Consider the following 26715-nt stretch of genomic DNA (forward strand, 5'->3'; position numbering starts at 1 on the left):
AAGGCTGCCTCTCCTCCTGGAAGTGTTGTGCTGGACCGTCTCTCGCCTCCTCTAACCTCTCACTGCGTCGCTCTTCCCTTTTCGAGTTTTTTTTTTAATTTTGCCTCCTCTCTCTTTAACTCGCTCACTCACTCTCCGTTTCTGGGTCAATACGATGCGTTTTTACTGATGTTTAATTGATACAGTTTCGTACTGATATTTTAAAGCGTTAATTAAAAAAAAAAGCATCGTTATGGGCTCGGGAGGCTTTAAAACAATACTGCTGACGCTGCGTTGTGCATCAGAAATATGAATAAATTAAATAGTTTCTGAGCCTTTTCTCAGAAAATAACAAAACAAACGAATCTTTTCAAATGTTTAACAAAAAAACAAACAAACAAAAAATCCATATTTTATATACGTACGTGCATATTCTGGGAAACCCTTCACAAAATGTGTTCAATCCTCAACAAATTTCTGACTGATTATAATTTATAATCTATAAATAGATTGAATTAATAAGAGTTGTAGATCACATGTGACTCAATGTTGGAATGGAAATACAACAAAAGACGATGACCAAAGAAAACGTTCATGAAATAAGGTACGACGTGTCGGAGAGGAGTTGTGTGATGTCACTAATGGCTTTTCTGGATTTGATCATTTTCGTTAACACTGAGAACAAAGCTTGTTTTTATGTTTCCTTTTAGTGTTTGTTGCATTAGAGAAAAACCGAACTGCACAACGAGCGTCCCTCTCGTGTATTAAATCGGTGTGTGTGTGTGTGTGTGCGTGTGTGTGTGTGCGTGTGTGTGTGTGTGTGTGTGTGTGTGCGTGCGTGCTCCTGCAGTCACTTACATGTGATCTCCCACTCTTTCTGACCTCACCCAGACATATGACTTCTTCGACCCTCCACACACGACAAATGACTGCTAATCTAATCTAATCTAATCTGATCTGATCTAATCTAATCTAATCCATTCAGCCTCCCGTGCATGGAAACGCTCTCCTCTCCTTACCGTCTCCGATAATTCATGTTGTCATTTCACGTCGCCGCAGGACATCACGTCCATTTATGCTTCATTCTGCACCCGAGCTGCTCCGCATTAACCTTTTGGTGACCACACGCATTTGCGCGTTAATTCGGATTAAAATCCGGTTTGTTTTCGGCTTCTGGCCACAAAAACAGCTGTTCGTTTTTTTATCTGAGGGACTACGAGTCACTTTCGTGAATATATGTTTGTGTTTTCAACACATCCGACGGAGATTTTTGGTAAATAACGCTGAGAACAGACAAAAAAAAAGAAAAAAAAAAAAGCTGCAGCTTTGTTTGAAAAGCAAGATGAAAACACAGAATATTATTCTGCCTATTGATGTGATTCCAGGTGATTAAATCAATGTCAGAAAGGAGATGCTGAAATCCCAGAACTGTCTGCGAAGAAGTGTCAATTTCATTTTTCCGAGAGCTCGCTGCTTATTTTTCTTGGATTACATTTAATAATCCAAACAATTGTTTAATTTTGTGGATATATCCCGTCGTGTGAAGCCGCTGCGTTTTGTGTTCAACCAGCAAAATGAAGTCGGGCACCAGTAACTCAACATGGTCCTGCATCCAGAGCAGATTCCTTCATTAGTGATGCAGATTGATTTCTTCGTGACCTACAAAGGTCCTTCAGTTTCTGCAGATAAAAAAATTAAAAAAAAAAAAGAAGAAGAAAAACAGACCAGCGTGTCTATGCAGGGGTTTTACAGTCTTGTGGGATCAGGTGTGTCAAAAGAGGCACAATAGGAAAGTTATGAGGAAGAGATGCTGTTCTAAAGCTGGTTTGGTTAATCAGCCTCGGACAGCGTACGTTCATTTTCTCTTTGTTGTTTGCCCCCCCCGTGTGGAGCAGTAAACTAAACCTGGGGGTTTAAATAGGACTTCATTTTTTTGAAAACATTTTTGGGCTTAAGTCGACTTTCAGTAACAAAATTGGAGTCGGCAAAATTAAGAAATTTAAACTGGCCTTCATATCTGAAAATGTGACCTGAACCCACTTTGACCCGTAACGGCGCATTTCAAATGTCTGTGCTTCGGTTTGCCCCCCCCCCCCTCCCCCCTCCGACCCCTCACTTATAACCCATAAACACATATTTACAACCCCCTTCTGACCCCTCCCCCTCCCCCTCCGCCCCTCCCCGCTGAGGGAGACGCCACGCCTGTCTGGAGTGTGTGATGCTCCCCTCCATGTGACCGTCCATTATTGATGAGACGAGATAGATCCTGAAACACCCCCCCAGGGATGATGAGCTCACCGGTGAGGTCACCGCTCGTTGCGCGTAGCGACGCCGAGGGCTCCCCTCTTCGTTGCTTTGCAGCTGCGCCGCCCCGCTCAGGCATTTTTTTTTTTTAAGCAGACGTGGGCCTCCATCACAACGCTGCGCGCTTTAAAATGGAAAGACAAAGCAAAAGCAGTGTCTCTAATGTCTGCGATTAAATATGACAGAGAAGTCTTGTCAGTCTGCGTGATCAAGTCGATTCAGTCTTTGATTGTCTCGTGCTTCGGTCTCCACCAACTGCTGCGAAAAATATTTGTTGCTGTCGCGAGTCGCTAACTTTGCTTGTCTGAATTCTCAGAGCTTCAGTTTCAAGACTGAACCAACTATGTGCGACTAGAGAAGCAAAACTATGAGCTAAAAGAAAAAAAAAAGAAGCTGCAAGCAGGACTTGGTGAATGTTTTTTGTGACACGGGTGTCATTTATAGCTGATTCACCTCGTTACCGATCGGCACAAATAGCTATCGGACATAATTACTTTTAAAAAGAAACGGATCTCGGGCGTATGGACTGTATATAAAAATGGACATAGCCTCGGGGTTTGAAAAAGTGGAGCCGACGCGAAAGTGCCTTTGAAGCGCAATACCGCTGAGGGCCAGTAGGGGCTGGCTCCAATACACTCCCATTTAAAAAGTGTCAGCTTCTCATCAAATACCAAGTCACGACATTTTTTTTTTTTTTCTTCCACAAGTCCTTAGCTAAATTCACTCCCGATTAGTGTTCTGGTCATTCTTCTGAAAATTATTCCATTATTAAATGGAAATTAGGCTCCAAAGGGAGAATCGTCCATTGTTTGATTGACAGGCCTGGAGTACAGCGAGGTTGCTGGTATAGTTGGGCAGGCTTAGTTATCCTATTGCTTCTCCTCAGCTCGTCCAAATATGGAACCAAGATGGCGACTCAAGGCGTCAAAATGTCACGTCGCGAACCAATTTGAGAGGTTTGCCGCCTGGATTCTACCAACGTTCATCCACTCCCAGTCTAAATGAAGCTTTTAAAAACCTTCAACCTTCGGTCCTCTCTCGGTTTGATATCTGCTTCGACACCCGATGCTCATCTCCGTTAGCGTCCCGAGCCGCCTCGTTAAAAAAACAACAACAACAACTGATGGGCAACAAAACAAACAGAAGTAAACAAACCACAATCAACAAATAAGAAAACAACATTGCAACCAGCAGAGCCTGCTCTTTCCCAGTAAAAAAAAAAGTCCCCCCCCGCCCCCTTTCACTGAAATGCCTTCAGTCTCTCCGCACACGGCGAGCTTGGTGTCCTGAGAGTGACGAAACTCAATGACACGTGAGGTTTGTTGCTGCCGCCGCTGTCACAACTGTCTTCTGTTTGGCGGTCGGGAGAAGCGTTTTCGGTTTCTGATCTCGGCGAGGCCCCCCCCATGCAAGGGGATGAGTCATCAGTGTTCACGCACACGCGCACGCGCAAACGCACACACGCACACGCACACACACACCTCTAGCGTAGAAATGCTGCACATTCAGTAATCTGAGCTATAATTAGCTCCCTGGATAGAAAAGGAAAAAAAAAAAAAAAAAAGCAGTGAAAGCGAACCCGACTTTTTAAACCTAAAAATATTCCCGGCACCCCCGGCGACATCGGAGCGATTCTCCTCGTCAGTCAGGTCGCTGCCTCGGTGAAACGATCAAATAAGAGTCACCCAAAAAAAACAACAAAAAAAAACACATAAAAGGAAATCACTCGTCTGCTCGTATAAACGACACATAATGAAGCTCCTTCAACCCTCCTGTTGCCTAGGTTACGCCAGGAGAGCTGAATGGAGGAGGAGGAGGAGGAGGAGGTGATGATGGTTTCAGTGGGAACAGAGCAGGAGAGATCTGACAGAATAATAAATGTACCTCTCCCCCCCCCCTCACCCCCCCCTCCCCCACCTCTCTGTACCACTCCACATCTCTCTCTCTCTCTCTCCAGTTTTCATGATGACCCACTCGTGTCTGTGCTGAGAATACTTGAGGAAAAAACAGGCTTCTGTTGAGCTCAAATAATAAATATGAAAAATATCTTGTCGGACAACAGTAAACAGCTCAGAGTGAATTATTTAGATACCCAGGATGGAGCCGGGCAATCGCATGCGATCAGACTCAAGGTCTTTCTTCTTTTCTTTTTTTTTTTTGACAGAGCATCTCTGTCGCGGTCTGTCAGGCCTCGTCTGCCTCTGGCCTCTTTATTTCCTTCTGCCGGCAGGAAGCTGAATGCAGCAGCTGTTCGGGACAAAACACTACAGAGACGGAGACGGAGACGGAGAGGCTGACCCCGAGCCGAGCTCAAACAGCCGACGGAGCGCCGCCGACAAGTGCGGAGCGGTCTCCTAAAAGTTACTACAATAACCATAAGCGCCGAGAGTGGAGATAATGTGTTGGACTGAAGGAGCTGGTTATTATTTTGTAACTATACTCGGAGGGACGTTGGCGCGGAAACGTCATCTCTCGGTCCTCATTGGTTCTACCAGTAGGGGGACGCTGTCCTCTGGACATAAACAACTACTGTATGTGGGGATATATGACGAAGTTGACTAAGATTGAAGAATTGCCACTATATTGACGACATATCGACAAATGTGAAATGAGACGAGATATTAAGGATGAGAATTTTGTGCAAGCGTACTATTCCATAACCGCTCTGAAGCTCTGACCGGCGGCGACGTCGCCCGTCGGTTTGTGAAACGGCCGTTACGAAGCCCGGAGTTCGGACGTTTGGCCGGCGCCATCTTTGCTAGTTCGGAGCGGTTTGGAGCAGGAAGTGACCATATTTGGGCGAGCTGAGAAATGTTATGGGACTAGTTGAACGGGAGTCTGTGGAGCCGAAAGGACCCTCTAGTGGTCCTCGTTGGTATTTCGGCTTAAGGCTTTTTTTCTTTTGCCGATGTTGTTTAATGGCGGTTCGCAGAAAGCTTTTAGGCGCTTTACTGCCACCTTCTGACGGGAGTGAGGCATTACGACCAGGCTGGTTGGTTGGTTGGTTGGTTTTAAAGGCTGCATTACACTAAAGTCAGGACATGGACAGATTGTCGTAGCCGTTCTAGTATTTGCCTTAACGCACTTAGTCCCTTAAAGCACACTACTGATGATTATTTATCATGAATCTCATCGTGTAAACATTCTGTGAAAGCACCAATTCATCCTTACAATACTGTAACATTATCAAAATGGAGATATTTGGTCAAAGATGTAGTGGCATTTTTTTTTTTTCTCTATCGCCCATCCTGCAGCCGTGAATTGTTTTCCATTGAAAGGCTGAAGATGCTGCAGCTCGCCGTGACTCGTGGGTTTCACACCTCGTTCCTGTACTCAAGTCTTCAATCACGATAACGTTTGATCTCCTTGTCAGCGGCCTTTACGGGCGCGACAAATGAGACCGTAGTCTACGACGTCACCCGACTCTAAACGTTCTCATAACCGCCACCTTGAAATCCTGCCGCAGTTCTTCGCTTTACGTTGATTTCAATGTAAATAAAAGAGCTTTGAGAATCCGGCGCTCGAGTTATCTTACCTTAATGTCGGGGCCGTTGCAGTTGAGGCTCATCCCGCACTCATCGGTGATCTCCGTAATCTCCGACAGGTCGTCATCTTCAAATTCATCCAGGCTGATGTCGTGGGTTAACCTGGTCGAAAGGGAGGATTAGGAGGAAGAAAGAAAGTTGTTCATCCTTCTTTCGCTCGTCTCAGAACGTCGTGCTGACCCAATTATTTCTGTACGATGACGCTTCAAACGTTCGAACATGAGTCACCAAAAACTTGAATATATATATATAAAAAAATATATATATATTAACACTTTTATTATTTAATAGATGAATATTTACCAAATGTACTGTTAATATTAAGCTCATAGTTTTGTAACCGCGTAAGCATTTGTAAGATGAGATCAAAATGGAAATCCATTCACAACGTAGCGCAGTCATGCCACCGATCGTTCTGGTGAAACATAAATATTTAACTTGACGGCACATTAATATTTATTACATCGACAGTGTAGTTTCAAACAGACATTAATGTTCAATAAAGGATTCGTGTAGAAACTGTAATTATTAATGCTGTACATTCATAACCACTTCCTTAAAACTGCTTATAAGAGGCAAACATTAAAGTGTTATTTGTTTCATTCTGACACCAGAGTGTCTCAGATATTTGCTGTTCACTGCTTCACTAAAGCTTTCTTCTTTGATGCATAACGTCTGCTTTTATTCACCAAAAACAATCACCCAGCTCAGAGTATTTTTTTTTAGGTTGTTTTTTTTAAATTATTGGCCGGTTCTCTGAATATCTCCATCTGCTGTTTGTGAAAGGCATTTAAGATTTTTTTTTTTTTTTTCCCCAACTGGCAGCAACTTCACTTCATTCATCCCAAGTAGGACCTAAATTAAAAACATGTTGCGCAACTCTTCAGATCCTCCGCTCGCCAGTCAACAGACAGGCTGCTGGTTTAAGCGTTATTAGCAGTCGGGATTAAAGATTGCATTGTGTATCTTTAATCCAGCGATGAGACGTCGGAGTTGGAGGGGAGCGGAAGGGAAAACACCATCCAGCTCAGACGGTCGCCGCGGCGATGACGGTGACAAAAATAAAAAAAAAAATCATAACGGGCTCAATGACAGAAATGAAAAAAGTTGGAGTTACTTTAACAGATTTATAGTTATGAAATAATCATCTCTTTGAAAATGGATGCTGCATAAATGTAAAAAAAAAAAAGCATAACTATAATTACAGCCTCACGATTGTACGTCGCCACCAACAACTTGCGCAATATATGTGAAGTTTTAGCCACGACAAAAGAAAACGCTTCAAATGTAGATGTTGCTGCAAAGAAGCCGCAAATTCTGGTCTCGCTCCAACTATTTAAATCATCCAAAACGCTTTGGCTTTTTTGGATTTCTAATCACAGTCTCCTCGGGAAGCGCTAAATCCAGGATGCAGAGACGGCGTCTTTTGAAAAGTGGTGTCAGAAGGGAACTTGTTTTGGTGCACGTGGAGACGGAGCACTCGGGACGCCTGAAGACCCGAGCAGGTTTGCCTTTTGGCTTGGTCCGCGTCTTTGTCAAAACTTGCCGTTTCAAGCATTTTTGGGGTCGCTGTTGTTTCTCGACGCAATGACTCGCGGATAGCAGAAGGGGAGGAAAACGTAGACGGAAAACAGCTGACTGATGGCGGGCTTCATCCCACCGACGATCCATCGAGTCAGACTACCAATTTCGAGCTATGGTGTTAAAATAACGGCTGGAAAAGTGTCTTTGCAGAACATTATGTTATTACAGTGAAGTCCACTTCAAAATGTTATCCCGTCATACATTTCTTGTGAACTTTTGTCTTTATTAGCGTACCAATTCTGGTGTTTCGTGAGGTCAGAGTGACCTTTTACCACCAAAATCAAATCAGTTCATCCTTTAATCTAATTGGACGTGTGTGCCACATTTGAAGAGATTCCCTCGAGGTGTTCCTGAGACATCGCGTTTGACTGTCAGCGCGGACGGTAGTGCTGGACAACGGGCCGCGGTGACCAGAAACCAATTTAGATTCGTCATTTTGCTGACCGGAACCGCAGCGACTCTCGTGCCGGCTGCAGGGAACGCTGCAGCGCAGCGGCTTCTGTCGAAGCTGAACAACCCTCTTGTTGCGCAGCGGCCGGCCTCGGGCGAGAGTCGAGAGTCGCGTAATGCACCGAGAGACGAAAGCTTTTCTTGTACTTTGCCGGACTTTACCGTTTCCTTCCCTCTTCGCATCGCAGTACCTGTCGAGATAAAAAAAAAATAAAAAAATAAATAAAATAACGAGGATTAGGACAAAAGGGAAGAACGGTAGGGTCTCGGTTGCTCTCGCAGCGGCCAACCCCTTGACATCCCTCCGGTGTCGGGCGGGGTAACGTACCGTCCTGCTGTCTGGGGCAGGATTCAATTAACTTCCAGTAAACAATGCTTCAGCTGCCCCCCCCCCCCCCCGCCCCCCCCCCGGCATCTGAAATTACGTCCGCCTGCTATCTCTTTACCCTGCGGGCCGGGAGCATCAGGAGCGAGCTGTCAGAGAAACCTGGTGAACCTGCATTCTTTGACCCACGCACACACACACACACACACACACACACACACACACACACACACGCACACACACACACCCCCCACCGCGGCTGCAGATGCACGACGTTAATGTCATATCTGGCTACCGCCACGCTTGCAGTCGTCTCCTCCTGCAAACAGCCGCGACCGTCTGGAGCCATCACGTGTCGGCGGACGGGTACGGGAGTTAAGTAGCCCGGGCAGAGGCATCTACTCCCCGCTGTAATGAGGCCCCGAAGGAGGCGGGCGGAGAGGATGGAGAGAGAAAGGAAAGGAAAGAGGATAAAAAAAAAATTTAAAAAAAATTTTAAAAAATGGGAGAAAGTATGAAAATATGTGTTCGTACTCGAGTCGCACTTTTGTACCCAGAATAGAGCTACGGTAACTTGTACTGTAAACATACTCACTACAGCACCAAATGGTTCGCAGACATTTACATGCAAGTAAAAAAACTCGGTGCTTCATAAACACGGATCTGTTTGAACTTCTTTCGCCATCCGTCTTCAAGAAGAATTATTGGTTTCATTCCTTTTTTTTCCCGCATCCTTTGACGGGAAATAGAGAAAGACAACCATGCCTTACACCTAATTCTTTCATTTTTGTTTCGATTTCAAGCTTTGGTGACTCGACAAAAACACACTTTGCGGTTAAGCTTGCCGAGTGGTTGTGGCTAACGTTTAAGCAAAGCTCACCATCCTGCCAGATTCAAACGTTTAGTAACGGCATCACCTCCCTTGAAGTAGTGTTCCTGTCCAACAGATCGATGCGAAGTCTGGTAATTTCCCTTCTAGCTCTCCGATTTCTTGTTGAGTTGTTGAAAGGCGAAGGGGTCGAGCAAACGGTTCGCAAGCAGCCGCAGAAACCAAAACAATTAGCCACAAAAGGCCTAAAGGTGCGCCGAGTCGGTGTAAATTCTCCGATCGAAATCACTTCACATCGGTGAAAAAGCCTCTTAGTGTCTGATTTAAGTAGATTAAACTAATTAATGCAAGAGAATACAATTCATTCAACATATTTTTGTTCCTCACTCCAAAAGCTCAAATTTACGAGTTTGTTCATTTAAAATTTATGTTTATGGTTGAACCTTTTTTTTTTATTTTTTTTTTATTTTGATTCAATATAAACTGTCAGTGAGACATCGGTGTCAAACATTTTGTGTAATCGTTTACTTAATTTTTTTTAAAAGTGATTTAACGTTTTGTTTTGCTTTTTCAACGTAGATTGCTTTATAATGACATTAAATGCTTCTCTCTATAAATACATGCTGTAGTGTTGGCAGGCATCTTATTATTCCACTTAGAAGATTAGACTTTTTTTTTGGAGCAAATTCTACATCACGAGTGAATTAGAGTAGAAGAACGCAACAATTCCAGCAACGAACAAATGCCTCACTTTATGACGGCACGATAATTATTCACCTAAATCGGTTCTGCCGTTGTGTCTCCAGCTCCGACCGCCGCCCGAGCCGCGACGTGGCTCCAGGCGCCGTCCGGGCTCTTTTCTTGTCCCCGACCGAATTGCACCGACAGGCTTTCTCGTTCTGGGGAAGGGGGGGGGGGGGACATTCTCCTGTCCCAAACTGTAAACTTATCAGTCCCACGACGAATGTATTCTACTACTGCGCAGACAGATGCCGGGGAAAGGTACACGATCGATACTCTCCTGTTAACATCACAGGAAGGAGGAGGAAGAAGGGGGGGCGGGGGGGGGGGGAAGGAAAAAGAAAAGGAGAGGACGGCAAAAGGAACGCTCGTCTGCCAGTCAGACACGAGTACGTCGAGGTGGTTTTGACCCTGAAGGGTTTGACAGGTAATTTAGACTTTACAAGGACAAAAAGAAGGTGTGGGGGAGGAAGGGGGGGGGGGGGACTGAGACTGATGTCGTAACTGTAGATCAAACCCCCCCGAGGAAATTGCAAAAGGAGTCAGCGGACGGTGAGAGGTCGGAGAGAGTCGGGAAGGAAAGGGGCGGAGAAAAATGAAAGAGCCAGGAGATAAACCACCTGGACAGGACGGTGCGACAACCCCCACCCCCGTTACTGCCGCAGTGAATTGTGGGTAAGGGCGAATGCAGACACCAGTGTATAATACTGAGCAAATTACACTGTCACACGTCAAGGCTCGGACATCACGGAGGCGCGCTCACATCGTCACAGCCGCAGCTTGAAACCGGTCAGAAACTTTCGGTCTGCGACGGCAACAAGAATCATATTATTATTATACATATAATCATGTATATTATACATTATTATTTTATTCTTTTTAGTTCACAATAGGGAACAAATGAAATTCCCGATAGCACCCGGATAGGACGGTAAATGGAAATGAAGTAAAGAAGTAGGAAGGAAAGACAGAAGGAAAGATCCTATATATTTACACTCAGTTGCCAATTTATTAAGCACACCTGGCTTAAACTAATACTTTGTAAATTCATTGTAAATCCAACCTTCATTAAGGTTCGGATGTTCAGTTTTTGTTGAAATTGTTTATTGAAATGTGCCTTCAACTTTATGATCGTGTATTATTTACTACATCATATTATTATTATTATTCTCCAGAGGGATGCTTTTGTTCTTCAGCCTACCCTCACTGATATAAATGGTGTGGACAAAATAATAGAACACTTGCCAGTAAAATGCGATATTATATCTCTAAAGCATCCAGCGGTTGTGGATCAACGCTGTGCGCCATCTTAGTCAAATCTGTGAAATGCATCAACAGCTAACTGTTTAGTAAAATTCGAATTCATTGACAAAAACCCTGAAACTTCCAGCTTTTTAAATGCTTGCCCTTTTTTGGATCGCTGAGTATGCAAAAAAAAAAAAAAAAAAAAAAGACATTGGAAGATGTCAAGTGATGGGAATTTTTACTTTTTTTTCCTGACATTTAAGATATCAGTAATTGAGAAAGTACTCAGTAGACAAATCCTGAACAAAAATGATGGTTATGTAGAGACACAGCTTGTTGGAGAATACCAGAATAACGGTTTAAGATGGTGGAAGTGGACGGTTTTTTTCCGGTTTAAACATGAACTCAACAAAAGTGTCTGTAGCTCCTCAAAAGTTGCAGACTCTCGTGGAAAACAGGCCTCAAGTACGGAAATGTCCAGTGTTTAAAGATTCAAAGTTTTGTCTCGGTTGCTTTCATGATTAGTTTCGGGGAATTTTTGCCTTTATATTAAAGCAAAATGATGGACATAAAATGTGGCACGGACATGAGCCGTAGGACAGACAAATCCCAAATCTGTCAAACTACAAATACTTCCGGAAACACTCGGCACAAAATGGTTCCAAGGAAAACATCATTCTCCTTAATGAACTCCAGATCGGCCCGTCGATAATCTAGACAATCCATTTCCCTAAATATCCTCGTTTGTTTCCGCTGGGCTTGTATTCCTGTACTACATATACCCGTCATCTTTTCTCACACACACTCACAACACCCACAGAGATCAATGCAAGCTGCCTCAGCAGACTGACCGGGCGGTCCGGGTCAGAGATCGCTCTGACACATCTACTGTGTCATTGTCATCATCGGCGAAAGCGAGGCGCGGCGCATCAGGTCGGGATGTCGTACCAACCGGCCGACACCGACATCATCGCTGTGACACTGTTACCCCCCTGATATGATAGTTATCACATCAGCATCTTGGTTTAGTTTTAGCCAGACAAGTGGAAGCAGGTTTTTTTTGCTGTTTTTTTTTTTAAAAGCCTCGTGGTTATTAAAAGATGTCGAGAACCGTGACGTCTGTTGGACTCGTTCTTTTTCCAAAATACATCTTTATACCGGTAACGTGTTCTGAAAAATAAGATAAGAAAACCTAGTTATTGCTAAGATTATACTCAGTCAACCTTTTTTCTTCCAATTTGTTTATTATGAGACACTATGAGACGGCACAAGTCATAATTTGAGGTGTGCATTGCGTTTAAACTGGGAAAAGGTTTGGTTAAAATCAAAATAAAAACAAAGTTTTCTACGTACATGCACCTCATTGCAGTATCTGACACGATTGATCACCTGCTAGTTATTTGGGTCTTACTGACGCTGCTCTTTGGTTTTAAATCATACTTATCTGACAGATCTCACTTTGTTAGACAGAAAAAAACCAATCCGACCACATTAAGGTCAGCTATGGTGCGTGTGTGCCACAGGGATCCGTGCTGGGTCCTTTTCTTTTCTCCATTTCCATGCTGCTCCTTGGTACATGACTCTACGGGGCTCCATGCCTATACGCAGATGATACTCAGCTTTCCATCTCTACTAAAGCCTGACATCCTGTCGTCGGTTAGCGGAGCTGGATGAATGGCAATTAGAAATCTGGTGATGTCGTCAAACATCCTTTTGAAACTCTGAGAAATTAGAAATGCTACTTCAGTTCAAAGCAGAAACTAACTCAGTGATCTCGATCTGAATTTAGATAGTTCTGCAATTTCTCAAAGCATGTGTCTTATTTGATCCTAACGTCTGTTTGAAAACATATCAATTATAGTTCAAAGATTTATGAAATATCAAGGCTCGTCATTGTTCGTTTATTACATACAGCCGTTTGAGACATGTTTTGCGATATGGGGCTATAATAAACTTTGACTTAAGAACACGTAACCAGCATAAACAACCACAGCTGGCAGTTTTACATTGTTTTGGCAAAGGTTTCCATCCAAAGTAAAACTCCATATGTAGCATGTCAGAATCATAACTCAATACTGAAGCCACTGCAGATGCAACTTAGGATATAGGTCTCTGAAAGACACTGAATGACAGCTCCGGGGAATCAAAGTTAGCAAACGAGACGCCAGCTCCGTCTTCAAAGATGAATTGTTTACCACAAGATGTCAAAGCAACCTTCACTTCACCAAGATGTATTTGAATATCTCGTGCTATTCTGTGATTGTCCCACTACCTCTGTGTAATTTTAAAGCAAATATGATGTTTGTTTGGACTCTTTGATCGCGTGAATGTCTTTTCAGGTAGACACCATTGTTTGTTTCTAAAAAGGTGTATCTGTGACTTCCTGTTTCCTGTCTACAACAGATAACTATGACAGAAAGAGGGTCATGTTTCATAGTTAATCATTTCTTCTTGTCTGACTTAATCTTAACTCATTACGGCTCGGTCCTTTCTCGGCTGAAGCTCAGGTTTCAAAAATGTCCCAGCAGAACTGTGACATGAGATCCTGTGTCGACGGTTTATGTTGTTTAAAAAAAAAAGAAAAAAAGGAAAGACTTCGGGAGGCATCCGGCACTGCGGGGAGGATGTTTTTCGGCTTGTATCGCCGAGGATTTGGGGTAAACTGCGGCATTACTCTGACGGCGGGAGGTGACAGGGCAGCCTGCTGGCATGTGTGTGTCTCCTCGGCCCGCCTCTCTGCTTGTGTTAATGAAGGACGGCGTGACCTCACGCTCGGGCCACCATAGGCCCGGGCCAGCTCATTAGTCCGAATCCGAATCCAGGCGTGACCCCTTATGACACCGACAGAACTATATTTATCACCAGCAAATCATGAGTTTATGCACACTAGTAGCGCGCAAGGTCAAATATAGAAAAGCATCTGCTTGTTTTTATGTCCCAACACATTCCACGCCCCTGCAGCCCCACGTTTTACCCCAGAAAAAGGCTGTTTTTGCTGTTTACAGTGGAAAAAGGTCATGATGGGTATAAGAAGAGTAAAACATGGAGAAGAGCTGCTTCTCATGGAGCGAAAAAATGTGCGAAATTGACTCAGTGTTCTGCCTAAATATTTCTCTTACTTACTGCTAATGCCTAAATGGAAACGGGAGAATCATACGACCCACACAATTGTGGACCGTGTTACAGCCTCGTGAGGCCGGCATCTCTTGTGGTGCTGTTATGATCCCACCCCACACACCTTGCATTTAGGCGTCACGGCAGACTCCAGTCCTTTTTTTTTTTTTTTTAAACGTTTTTTGTTTTTTTTAACCCCGATAATTCGCACGTTTATGCCCCCGCTAAGAGATCACGAGACGGCATGCTGTCGGTCAGTCATCAGCTTTGCCCTCGTGCAAAGACGGGAAGCGGGACGAGGAATCGGAATCCGTCCCGTCCGGTTCCCATTCAACACATCCAGGTAAAAAAAAAAAAAAATCACCGCCACCTCCTCCCCTCCTCCTCGTCCATGATCCACCGTGTGAAAACAAACTCTGATGACACAAATTCATCCACACACACCGCCAATGTTGCGATAACACACACACACACACACACACACACACACACACACACACACACACACACACACACACACGCACACACACGCACACACACACACACGCACACACACACCGACATAAAGTGTGATGTGGCTTCTCTAAGTCCTATTTTTGGTCACCATCAATCAGCAGTAGCTCTGCTGCGCCTCTCAAACATCTACACAGCCGTATGCATCCGCTCTCTTTCAAGGGCACGCCGGTCCTGAGCTCTTAAGATGCCAGCAGATTGACATATAGCAAGAAACAGGAACAATTACAAGGTCACGCACACGCACACACACACACACATGCACACACACACACACACACACACACACACACACACACACACACACACACACACACACGCACGCACGCACACGCACACAGAGCCGTGTTGCTGCTGCACACCAGTAAAGAGGAAAAAAAAAAAAAAAAAACACAGAGATAAAGAGAGAGATGCTCCTACCATTTCTCCCACTGGTCCTCCATCCAACCCTCTTCTCCTTCCCCTCCCGAGTCCATACTGTAAGTGAGCAGGGCATCCACAGGGAAAGAGGAGAGGAGGAGGAGGAGGAGGAGGAGGAGGAGGAGGAGGAGGAGAAGGAGCAAAGAGGGTTAGAAAGTGAAGGAGGGAGCGAGAGAACAAGAAGAAGAAGAAGAAGAAGAAGAAGGAGGAGGAGGAGGAGGAGCGAGCAGGAAGGGAGCCGGAGGAGGAGGAGGAGAGGGGAGGAGGGGTACCAGCTCGTCCGGGTCGATGAGGAGAGAGAGGCGTCCGACGGAGGCGTCCCTGCTGCCGCCGCTCATCCGGAGAGCGAAGAGGGAAAGATGGGGAGGAGGAGGAGGGTTGAGGGGGGGGGGGGGGTGAGTATTTGAAGCAGAGGAGCTCTAGAGCTGCCAGAGAGGAGTAGTGTTATATAATCTACTTCCCTCTCTCTCTCTCTCTCCGTCTCTGATTTTTACTCTGTCCTGTGTGCATCACATTTACTACGCCACTGCAGGAAACTGCTGCTGTTAGCAGAACATCCAACGCTACGGGAAGCTCGAACAGGAAGAACATCAGCACAAGAGGACACTCCTCTCTCTCTCTCCCACCCCCCCCCCCTCTCTCTCTCTCTCTAAAACACTGTCATACTCAATAATTCACGAGGTCCATTGATCACAGAAGGCTCCTCATTTCCCCTCGTCTCCCTTCTTTCTCTCCATTCATCTCCCCGAGAAGAAATGTTCTGGCTCGTCGCGGTCTATCAGCGAAGTCCTGCAACCTCCGGGGTTTCATCCGGCGAGACGGCGGCATCGATAACGAGAAGCGGGACGAGTACGACCGGACCGGTTGGAAAACAAGCTCGCCGGTTAATTCGCATTAAATCTAAACCGCCCGACTTTTTGAAGTAAAACTCTAAAGTCCGGCCAAATCGTTGGTAGTAATCCAGAATTATAATCCACAAAGCTCTGGTACGTGTACCACGGTTGGTACGCGAGGCTCCACCTGGCGAGTCACCATCTGAACTGCCATCATCCACGGGATCTACCAGATTGTCATTCCGCATACGACCACTAGAGGTCGCCTAACTTTAAAAACGTCTCAGTCTCAGTTGCTGCAGGCAAACTTTAGATTTCACTTAAAACACTAAATCCTTCTTTTTTTTCTAAACTCTGCCTTAGAGTGACCTCGGCACGATGGCCATTTTGTACTCTGCAACATTTTTTTTTTTAAATGGCTCGATATTTTTACACTGAGAAGCAGAAATATGAATGCCTGGCTTCAGAGGGAGGGAGAGAGAGAGAGGGCGAGAGAGCGGCCTCCCACTATTGTCTGTGTGAGATGTTTAATCCTTGTGCAGCTTGTCAGCAGAGGCGACATTTAACCGTGTAAACTCCACGAGGGTCGACGTGCGGCCGGCTCAGCTCGTTTCAAAAGTCCCGGAGAGAGTTGATCCGTCGCGGAAACAAAGGGCCGCGAGCGTCTCGTCTGTCATTTCTGTTTTAACCGATTCATATTTGACTTCGACACGCGATGAAAATGGTCATTGGTTCCAAACCAACAGAGCAGGATTACGTTCAAATCATCGTGCAAACTCAAAACTTCCTCCCGTTCGAAATTCCACATCCTGCTCAGAAAAAAAGATTTGAATTCCACCAATGCATTTATTATTTTTTTATTTTTCAATGAAAGCAGATAACATGGAGGCGTGCGTTAAATGTTTTTGAAATATATACTGAAAAATTTGGATTCAAGATCTCCATTATCAGGTTTGAAGTTTCACCCTTTTAAAAAAAAAAAAAAAAAAATGTTGTATTATTTTTGCGCAAAGAGACAAAGACAGAAAGAGGAAAAGAGACGGAGGGACATGACACTGTATATGCAGGGAGGGGGAGGCGCCGTCAGGTGAAACGTGCCTTGTCAGCAGAATTGAGAGACAGCAGTAAATAATCAGCAGAAGGGGAAAACCATCAACCGGAGCAATTAACTGTCCACTGTGTCAGCTTCTCTTCTTCTGTGGGTGAAATTCAAATCAGCCCCAATTTAAATTCGTTCTCTCTCCGAGGATACAAAAAAAAAAAGCTGGAAAACTACACAGAAATCCTGCTGAAAAAAACCCAACTGAAATTGTACTTTTTTTTTTTTTTTTTTAGGGATTTCAACAAAGCCAACGAAAGACGGATGCAGTGAATCAGGGGAAAACTGACACTTCAGAATCTGCTAAACCCCTTCTCACCCCCCCCCCTCTCCTCCCCTCCCCTCCCCAACCCTCCCCCCATCTCGCTCTCACACATCCCTTTCACATCCCACACCCTGTGAATCCATCTGCCTCAGCCCGTCTTTGTCAGCAGAGTGGCGTCGGTGTGGAGGATGAAAGAACAGGAAGAAGGTGCACCGATGAATTAGAGGGAGATCGCAGACAACTCCCCGCTTCCTTTTGATTATTCAGTAACGTGTTTGTTTGGCCTCGCGGGTCTGATTCACGCGGATCGTGAAAAAGCAAACAAACTGGAGAATGTATTTCAGAAAACTGCAAAACGGGCATTTTACGGCGTGATTTGATATTATATTGAAAATCTGAAATGAGGGGCGTCAGGTGCTAAAAAGGTAAGACTGCAAACATCAAATGTAGAGTATTAACTAAAAACAACAACAACAACAACAACAACAACAACAACAATGCCCTAGAGAAGTATTTCATCAAAATAGTTGCCGATTAATTTCCGGTCAACTATTAAATTTCAGCTCCAGTTGATGCTCACCTACAACAACAACTGTGATATCAAGCTGAGTTTTAAACGTGGACAGAAGCAAACGAGTAACAAACAAAAAAATCTTATTTTAACAGAAATGTATTATTAGTATTAGTATTACCACAGCTGTCATCTTAAAAAAAAATATATATATGTATATATATATATAGAGAGAGAGAGAAATGTGAGAGATTAGTTTTGCCTCGAGAGGGATTTCTAGTTTCATGTTGCTGATCATGTTTCGCTGTTTTTTTTTTCTCCCATAATGCACTACAGAATTGACTGCAATCGTCCACTGTGCTGTTGCTCTATACATGCTGCACTGCGCGCACACACACACACACACACACACACACACACACACACACACACACACACACACACACACACACACACAAATTCCCTGCTGCGCCCTCTGGTGTTGTAAATGATCGGTGCAGCCTGAGAGCGTTTAAAGGAACAGCTCACAGAATTATACGAACTACAAAAAGTCAGCTTTCATCCTTCAAGCTCGTTAAGAAGAAAATCACTGCAGCGTCTTTCCTCATTGAAGTTCTTTTTTTTTTCTTCTTCTTCTTCTTCTCCAAATCCTGATCTGACTCCCGCCGAGCGTCTGCCGGTGCGGATTCTTGATCTGGTGTTACATTATACAGCGTATCTGCCGAGTACACACCCCGTTTAGTTAAGACTGCTGAAGCCGACTGGATGTTTCTGTGAAAATACACCCCGCGTCACACTTTTTCCTTTCATGATTTTGTGTTCTCTAATTTTGCGACATCCTTTAAGAGTTTTTCTTTAATATCGGGGAGGAAATGATTGCCAGCGTGGATCTGTTTTCTTTATTTTTTTTTTGCCGAAAGATTTGCGACAGTCTCTGGTTACCTCCAGCAGTGAACACGGGACTGATATTAAAATGCAGTTTGCAGCCCGCAGCACCGCTTCAGACTATTTTTAACTCTGCTGTCGTAGCTTTTTTTTTACAAAACATCTGCAGTAATCTTTGTTTATTTTCCCTGTTTGTACTGTAGCATCTAACCTCACGGCAACCACACGTCTCTACCGACTTTTGACGAGTGAAAGCGGTTAGAAAACTGCTTTCAGGTGCATCACTGCCACCGTCTGACGGTGATGTGTTACTACTAGGCGCTGCAATTTTTTTTTTTTTTTTTTTTTTTTAAATCTGAAAATTAGGATTCAATCCTACACAAGTGTGATGTGGAAACATTAAATATCAGACTAACTTTTCAGTGAAGTAGGAACCGTACGTTCTTCAGTACAGTAAAAATGTAAATAGTTTCTGGATTAAAATTCTAAGAAGATAAATTGACCTTTTATAAAAACCTAACTGTCAAATCTGAATTTTTGGGGGTTTTGCGTTGCATGTTGCCTTAAATGTCTGAAGAAACCAAGAAAACTCATATTTAAGCAGCACAATATAATGTTTAATCACCTGCTCAACTGATTATCGCAGATATTTCATACGCAGAAGATATTTCATGGTGTTTCGTGGCAGAGAGTAAAATACCAGATTTGTCCGCGCTCCTTCCTAAACATCCTTCACAGAGCCCTACATATATATTTGCTGACACTAATATGTATAAATGATTTAACCGGTGAGGAGATAATAACTCATTCAGTGTTACCAGCTGTGGACAAATCACCAGGAAGTACTGGATAAGCAGACTGCCGCAGGTTCGTCCGGCTGAAATATTGCTATTTCTTTTTTTTTTTTTGTCTGCATGAAACACGAGATGATGCCTTTTGCTTCAAATTTCAGTAAATCTATCGTTCCTCCCGGTGAAAGCGTTTCGCTATCTCCGATGCATAATGAATACGCTCCGCCAGAACTCGCACAACAACTCGACAACTCTCTGCTGACACATCCTAAATATTTCAGTCGCCTCAAAATGAGGTCACGTATATAAAAAAAAAAAAAAAAAGCGAAAGAAAACCGGCGACTGAACGGAGATCCGCTCTCTCTCGTATCTCGCACGTTGAATATCTCCGCACAAAGTGCTGCACAGACGGCGGCAGATCGACCGGCAGCGGCGTGCGGAGGTGACGGAGAAAAAAAAAAAAAAGAACATGGCAGCATATGGCCGCTCTGGGACCGAGCCAAAACCCCGAGGTCCTAGATTATCCTGCTTCCTTTTTTTTTTTTTTTTTTTTTTTTCTCTCCAGCCAACCCGCAACACACAAATATCAATCAGTTCAAAATCACCAATAACACATCATGAAGGAAAAAAAACATGCTTAGGTTTAAAAAAAAAAAAATGAAATAAAAGCGCGTAACTCCTGATTTAATAAAAGGGGAGAACCGATTGTTGTCTTAAAAGCCAGAAATCTTTATTTATTGTCTGATTTTGTATTGTATGATACACTAAAGAGTACTTTAGGGGCCCAAACTGCTGTCTGTTTTTTTTTACCATCTAACTTTTAATATACAGAACATGAATCACTGATGACTTAGATTTGTTGAGTATCTCCTGTTTGAGTTCCGGTGAAGGTACTTTGGTTTACCTTTCCACTATCATCCCTTCAATTTGGTGCGTAACTGAAACAGCTACCAGCGGCGTGCATTCCTTGTTTCTCCCTCCCGACGGCTCGAGTTGTTTTCCGCGTTATTTTGAGGCGCATTTAAAAAAAAAAAATGTATTTACATATTTTCCTGTCAGAAGAAAAATCAAACGCTGCCGGAGCGACTGAGACGCCGCTGTAATAACAACATGAAGCGAGATGGTTGGAGAGCCGCCTGGTCGCAGCTCTGCTAATGAGATGGGTCACACGCTGGGCCTCGATGTGTGTGTGTGTGTGTGTGTGTGTGTGTGTGTGTGTGTGTGTGTGTGTGTGTGTTTTGGTGTTGCTGTTGCTGTCTCACAGGGGAATATTGATCACAGGCCTCCATCCACTCAGTCATAACACAGAGGAATCACAGATTCTCTTCAGGCTACACTGGAGATTCACTGTGTGTGTGTGTGTGTGTGTGTGTGTGTGCGCGTGTGCGTGTCTGAGCACGACAACACGGTGCAGATAATCTCTTAGCGTGCGCCGCCGCTCTCTGACACGTCGAGCTCTACCGCAGGTGCATCAGCTCCGACTGATCGCTGAGCCGTCGCTCTGCAGCACCGTTTACGCGGTCGGCCATGAAGTTGGGATTTCAAAACAACTTGATTATTAATTCATTCTGCGCCATAAAATGCCCAAGACAACTCCGCCAAGAGCACAAAGAGATTCTGCAGACTGATTGAGTCTGAAAAAACAAAAGCAAAAAAAAATATCGAAACTGTACAATTTCTAATTTTTTTTTTGACGTTATTTCAAATAAGCAATTGTGAAAATGGCCACGCGTGAATTCATTCTGCGGCTGATTTTGAGCTAGCGCCCCTTAAATTATGCATTCAAAACCACGTTCGGTTATTGATACAAACATACAACTTGTTTTGTTTTGTTTACACACCTCCACGTTTAAGTTAGCATTTCAAAAATATTCCCCCCCCCAAAAAAAAAATTCGGACAAACTTCAAAGCTCACTGGAAATATTCTCAAACTGTCAAAAAAAAAAAAAAAAAAAAAAAAAAAAATCAAAAAAAAAATGTTAAGAAAAAAAAAATGATGAGGCACAGGAGCTCTGATGAAAAAAAAATGGCAATAAACTTACCAACAACATCAAAATCCTCTAAAAACTCATACTGATAGTATGTACTTACTGTTATTGTATGTCATTAAAACACGTGTAACACTACTGACAGGTTAAAGTACACCACAACAATATAAACAGTATTTTCGTGACGAATCCATCTCGGTGATGATATTGCAAAGGGAGTTAAGAAAAATAAATAATAATAAAAAAAAAAATAGCAGTGAATAATGCTGCTGTACGAGGTTTAATGTCATTATTCGATGCTGGAACTCGTTAAGCCCTTCGTATCCACTGTTACAGGCGTTTTTTGTTGTTGTTTTTTTTATGGTTGGAGCAGAGCAACAAAAAGTGTGCGACATGGTTTTGAAAAAAACAAACAACAACAACACCAACAAAACATCGTTGTCTCGGTCCTCCGGGAGCAGACACGCCCAAACCACCGAGCGGTGCGACTCAACAACACACTGCGACTCCGGGAGAGAGGAGAAAAAAAAAAAAAAAAAAAGCTCCAGCGGAGCCAAAAAAAAAAAAAAAGAACCCAACAGCTGCAGCATCGGCACCCCGAAATCTGCAGAGCCGCGGCGGCTCGACGCGCGCTCGCAGCCCCGCAGCCCCGCCGGCGGCCGAAGCAAAGGCAAGACTCCACTCTGCCACCCGCCTCTCCCTCCCTCCCTCCCTCCCGCAGGGGGTGGAGTGGGGTGGGGTGGGGGGGCTCTTACCTGAAGCTGGCCGGGGACTTCACCTGGACGTTGTGGCCAGACGGCGGGGGGGTGGAGGCTTTCCTCTTCTCTCTGTCCGCCATGCCGCCCCCGTTCTCATGTCCCCACTGTGCAGCCAGCCCCGGCAGAAGAGAGAGACACCTGAGCGGTCCGGCGATGCCGCGATAAGGGTGCTGCGTTCGGGGACGGTGGGGAAAACGGCAACTTGGCTTAACTCTTGCAAGAATGACAAAATACTGTTGTGCAGGAAGGACCTAATAGCATAATTTCATACTTATCATGACATATTGGGATTATGTTGAAGAAAAAAAAGAAAAGTGGGTTGCCTTGAAGTGCTTGGTTGACAGTTTATTTTTTTTGTCCACAGCAACTTACACTATTCTTAAACTTTCATTTTAATAGTTTTCCATAAATACTATTGGTTATGATACTTCTTTTTTTTTTTTTGCCAACTTTTTGTTGCATACAGTAACAATAAACCATAACCATCAGAATAGTTTATAGTTCAAAACATGATTGGCGAAGACAATTCAAAAAAGCTGTAGACAATATTTTTTGGGAGGTAAAAACAGATTTGACGGGACCTGCAATTTTATCTGTATTATTAATCATTAAGAAACCGCAGTCAAATCTGAATGAGGAAGTGCAGCTTTGCTAAATTTCAATGGCATTAAATGTTCAATTTGCGTGTTTGTATGAAGCTGAATGAGTACTTACATACAAATAAAAAAAAATTTGAGTCAAGGCTCGCTTTGACAATTAGACATCGAGCCATTTCCTGCGTTGTTTTCCAACCACCATGTAGATTGAATAAATACTGCAGGAATGTCACTTCTTTCTGTGGTTCACTGTCATTTTGTTTGGCAAAAACGGACCTGAGAACTTCTTATTTTTATTCTTTGGGGTTTTACACCTGTTGGCATCCTTTTAGCTGCATTGCTGCCTCCTCCTGGGTTTTAATTGTCCTCTACCGCTGATCCTGTTCGACTTCAAATTAGTTCCGTTGCTTTCAAAAATCCAAATAAATTTCCTCCCCCTCCATCTTGTCCCTACACTCAAGCAGTCCTTTAACCCTGCGCTGGTCCTGATCTCTGTAAACCAGAAACAATTGCCCTGTTTTCCTCTTCATTAGCTGCATGTACCATTGAAGTTGCTCCGATCAGCTCTTAATCTGCTTGTAAAAGCTATTTTCTGTAGGCTATTTCTTACCCTTTCTACTTTATTTTATTTTTCATGTTAAGGATTTAGAACGCAGAACCAGGCTGTCTTTTTAAGTGCATGAACAGGGCGCCCATACTTAACCATACCTGACCTGGTTTTCAGCTTAATTAAAGAGTTTTACTGATGCGTTAAGCCTATTTAATGCTGGTATTGGATATGTTGTGCAAATAAAACCCAGCAAAGAACTTGCGCTGTTAAATGTCACGGAAAGCAGAGTGTCGGATATTAGATCAAGGGAGAAGTTATGGCTTTTTTTTTGTTTAATTTAAGTTAAATAATAATAGCTTTCCACTTCAGATCTGATTTTGGAGTTTGAAGACAGTCTGAAAAGACCAGTAAAAAACATAGCTGTGGATTTTTAAGTTAAATCTGAAAGAAAGGATTGAATATTCATACAGCCTCATAAACTATGTGAAAACCCATCTGTGGAATGTCTCATTTAAAGAAGGCCGTTCTTCTTTGTTGACAGTAAATTTAACATTTTGGATATACAATTTCTTTTGTAGTTATAGGAGAGCAACAATTTGCAAAATACAATCCTCCATCCTCCACCATGGAAATGGTTTTGTTATTGTGTGTAAACGTGCCATATTTTCTGAACACAAGCAACACATAATGCATTGCATGCTGGTATTTACAATGAGACCATGAAGGCATCACCAGCTCCCCACAGAGATGGGAGGACTGGGAGCTGCATGCAAAACTCGGAGAAAATACAGGGATGGGTACCAACTACAGTTGGACATCAACAGTCAGCATCAGTTGAACTAGCCAGAAGCATCTGGTTGCAAAATATTTGTCAGATATCTTGAACTGATTTGCATGTAACAAATTTAAACTTACAGTAATTCATTAAGAAACCAAATACTTTAAAGACGTGAGAATGAAAGCTGGTTGATTTTTCATACAGAATAAAACTAACTAAAGGCATCTCATGAGATGCAACATGTTGTGTTCCTTAACATCCAGCAGAGGGCGACATGGTACATCCAAACACTATTTATTGACCCCGAGTCACTGACAAGTGATTACAGTGAGTTTAAAAACAAAAACAAAATGAGTTCGATTTTCTTAATTTCTTTTACAAACCAAGTACAACACATGATAGGACACAACACAATTTATTGTAGACTTTGCACACACACACACACACACACACACACACACACACACACACACACACACACACACAAGGAATGGGTACACAATGGGTCAACGCCTGACTTTAGGCGCATTGCCCAAGAAGGTTTCCTTTTGAGAACAAGCGTCACACTGATCCGTGACTCCCTCTTGGCGTGCCTCTTGAGTCCTGGCACTCCCGTGTCTTAAGCGGGGAAGAGACCGTCATTAGCAAACGAGCATCACCTGCTCTAATTAAACCCGGTATCCCGGCAAAGTGTGTCAAACACCCGTCAGTCCACGTCAGCATGCTGTGTCAGCGTCACGTTTTACCTCACCAGGACGTGACAAACCACGCGGTGAGATTTCGGAAATCAGGATTGGGCTCAAAAACGATTTGGTCAAGTTTAGAAGAAAAAAAATGTCTCGTGGTTCGGGTTAGGATTTTTTGTTTTTTAAAGAAATCTAGGTTGCTTTTTCACTGTCTTGAATCCAGGTCAACTGGGTTTAAGTGGTGGTTGAAGGGAGGCAGTACACGCACGGGCCGGTCCATGACATGTTAGAAGGTGGCTGGGAAATCAAACCGCCCAAAACGAAGAGCGATGAATTGGTTCAACCCGTACGGAGTGGAGGAGGCCGTTTTTTTTCCTTTTCACTCCGGAGATAAGATAATCTGCTCTCAGGTGCTACACCTGGTCAAATCCAGCGCTGAGAAAAAACGAGCAGTGCCCGTTGCGTTCAGGAGCCCCGTCAACCAGATAAACCGTGACGCATTATTCACCCAGCGGTAGTTCGCACAGAACCATATAGACCAGACCCGTCCTTCTTGACCCCATTACGCCACACACTGTCGGAGTAGAACTTCCGTCTCCAGGACGTCTACCAATTCTTTCTGAACCACTTTTCCGTCCGTGTCTGGTAACCGGCCGGGCAGTGAACGCACCGTCACGCCGGGGCAGTTAATGTGATTAATTTTCATCGAGCGTCTTTTTAAGCTTTACCCGTACATCGGACTGAAATCAGAATTTTTCTTGTCAGTTCTGATCTTCTCTTACATCTTTCTCTCTCAACCCTCCTAAGCTTCTGTTTCTTGGTTTTGCTTCCATATGAAATAAATATATATATATAAAAAAAAATAAAAAATAAATAAAATGATATATATATATGTATATCAACATGATTTTGTTACCATCCCAGCCTGAGGAAAATACAACAAATGAATGCTACCAACAGTCAGTTCCATTAATTTTACAAATATATGAACATATATTTTGTAACGGTAATGAGCCCATAAATTATGCAGTATTCTTTTGAAATAATACAACTGCAGCTAAAATCACACACCCTATACAGTCATGGTGTTAAAATACAAACGTGTGCACTTCAGTACAGTTCAGAGCGCTTAAAACAAAGAAATTGACAAATAAGAAATAATTACAGTAAGCTGTTCGTAGGTACGGTTAAGGTTCCTTTTCATTTGGCAGGCTGGTCTCAATACGTTGAACTCCATCAGGAATCTTTGGCACTCACCAGTCTCCGATCACACAAGTACCTCTGGACCCATCCACAGGGATTGAGGTCAAGACGGAGAAAGTTCTGGACCCTCTGAGCTCCCTGAATGAACTCTTCCAGCGTAATCTGACCTGCAGTACCAACCGATATTATTTGTTTATTTATTTATTTACTTACGTGAAACAAATTCTGATCAGTCTCCTCAATGGTCAGAGGTGTTCCCCAGAGCTTTGTCTTGGGCCCCCCTCATGTTTTTGAACTTCTTCCCAATGGCAATACTTTGAGGAAACGCGATATTCAGTTTCACCACCATGCAGATGACACCCAGCTCTACCTTTCTACCAAGATGCCTCTCTTTTATTTCCAACTGCCTGCTGGAAATTCAAGTCTAGTTTTCTCATAACATTCCCAAACTTTGTCGCGATAAAACAGAGGTTTTCCTCAGACACGAAATCCACGTTGGCCAGACTTGACAGTTTTTTATTTGCTACTAATCAATCAATCAATCAATCAATCAATCAATCAATCAATCAATCAATCGACCAAAATGTTTTTGTATAGCACATTTTAAAACACAACAAAGGTTTCCCAAAGTGCTGCACATAAACAAACAGTCATACATTCGAAAAGACTGGATTAATAAAAATAAGTAACGTTAAAATCAAGACAAACTAACATATCACACAA

At 43.5% G+C, this 26715-nt stretch overlaps 1 protein-coding gene across 2 annotated transcripts in view; it reads right to left on the reverse strand.

Annotated features, from left to right (window-relative positions):
- The window catches only part of mapk8ip1b (mitogen-activated protein kinase 8 interacting protein 1b), a 47337-nt gene extending 25029 nt beyond the window's left edge, over positions 1-22308 (reverse strand). Inside the window, exons 1-2 of one of the 2 annotated variants that reach the window (XM_069165637.1) lie at positions 22177-22308; positions 5819-5930 (exon numbers count right to left, since the gene is read on the reverse strand). In XM_069165637.1, coding sequence (XP_069021738.1) covers positions 5819-5930; positions 22177-22259 — 195 coding nt within the window. In that variant the 5' untranslated portion in view covers positions 22260-22308. Of the gene's footprint in view, positions 1-5818; positions 5931-15049; positions 15533-22176 lie in introns of those variants that run through there. The other variant, XM_069165638.1, reaches the window with a different exon arrangement.
- Positions 22309-26715: the final 4407 nt, after the last annotated feature.

Source organism: Embiotoca jacksoni, unplaced genomic scaffold, assembly GCF_022577435.1.
Source record: "Embiotoca jacksoni isolate LCO1_2020_lvr unplaced genomic scaffold, fEmbJac1.0.p SCAF_35, whole genome shotgun sequence".
Taxonomy (NCBI): domain Eukaryota; kingdom Metazoa; phylum Chordata; class Actinopteri; family Embiotocidae; genus Embiotoca; species Embiotoca jacksoni.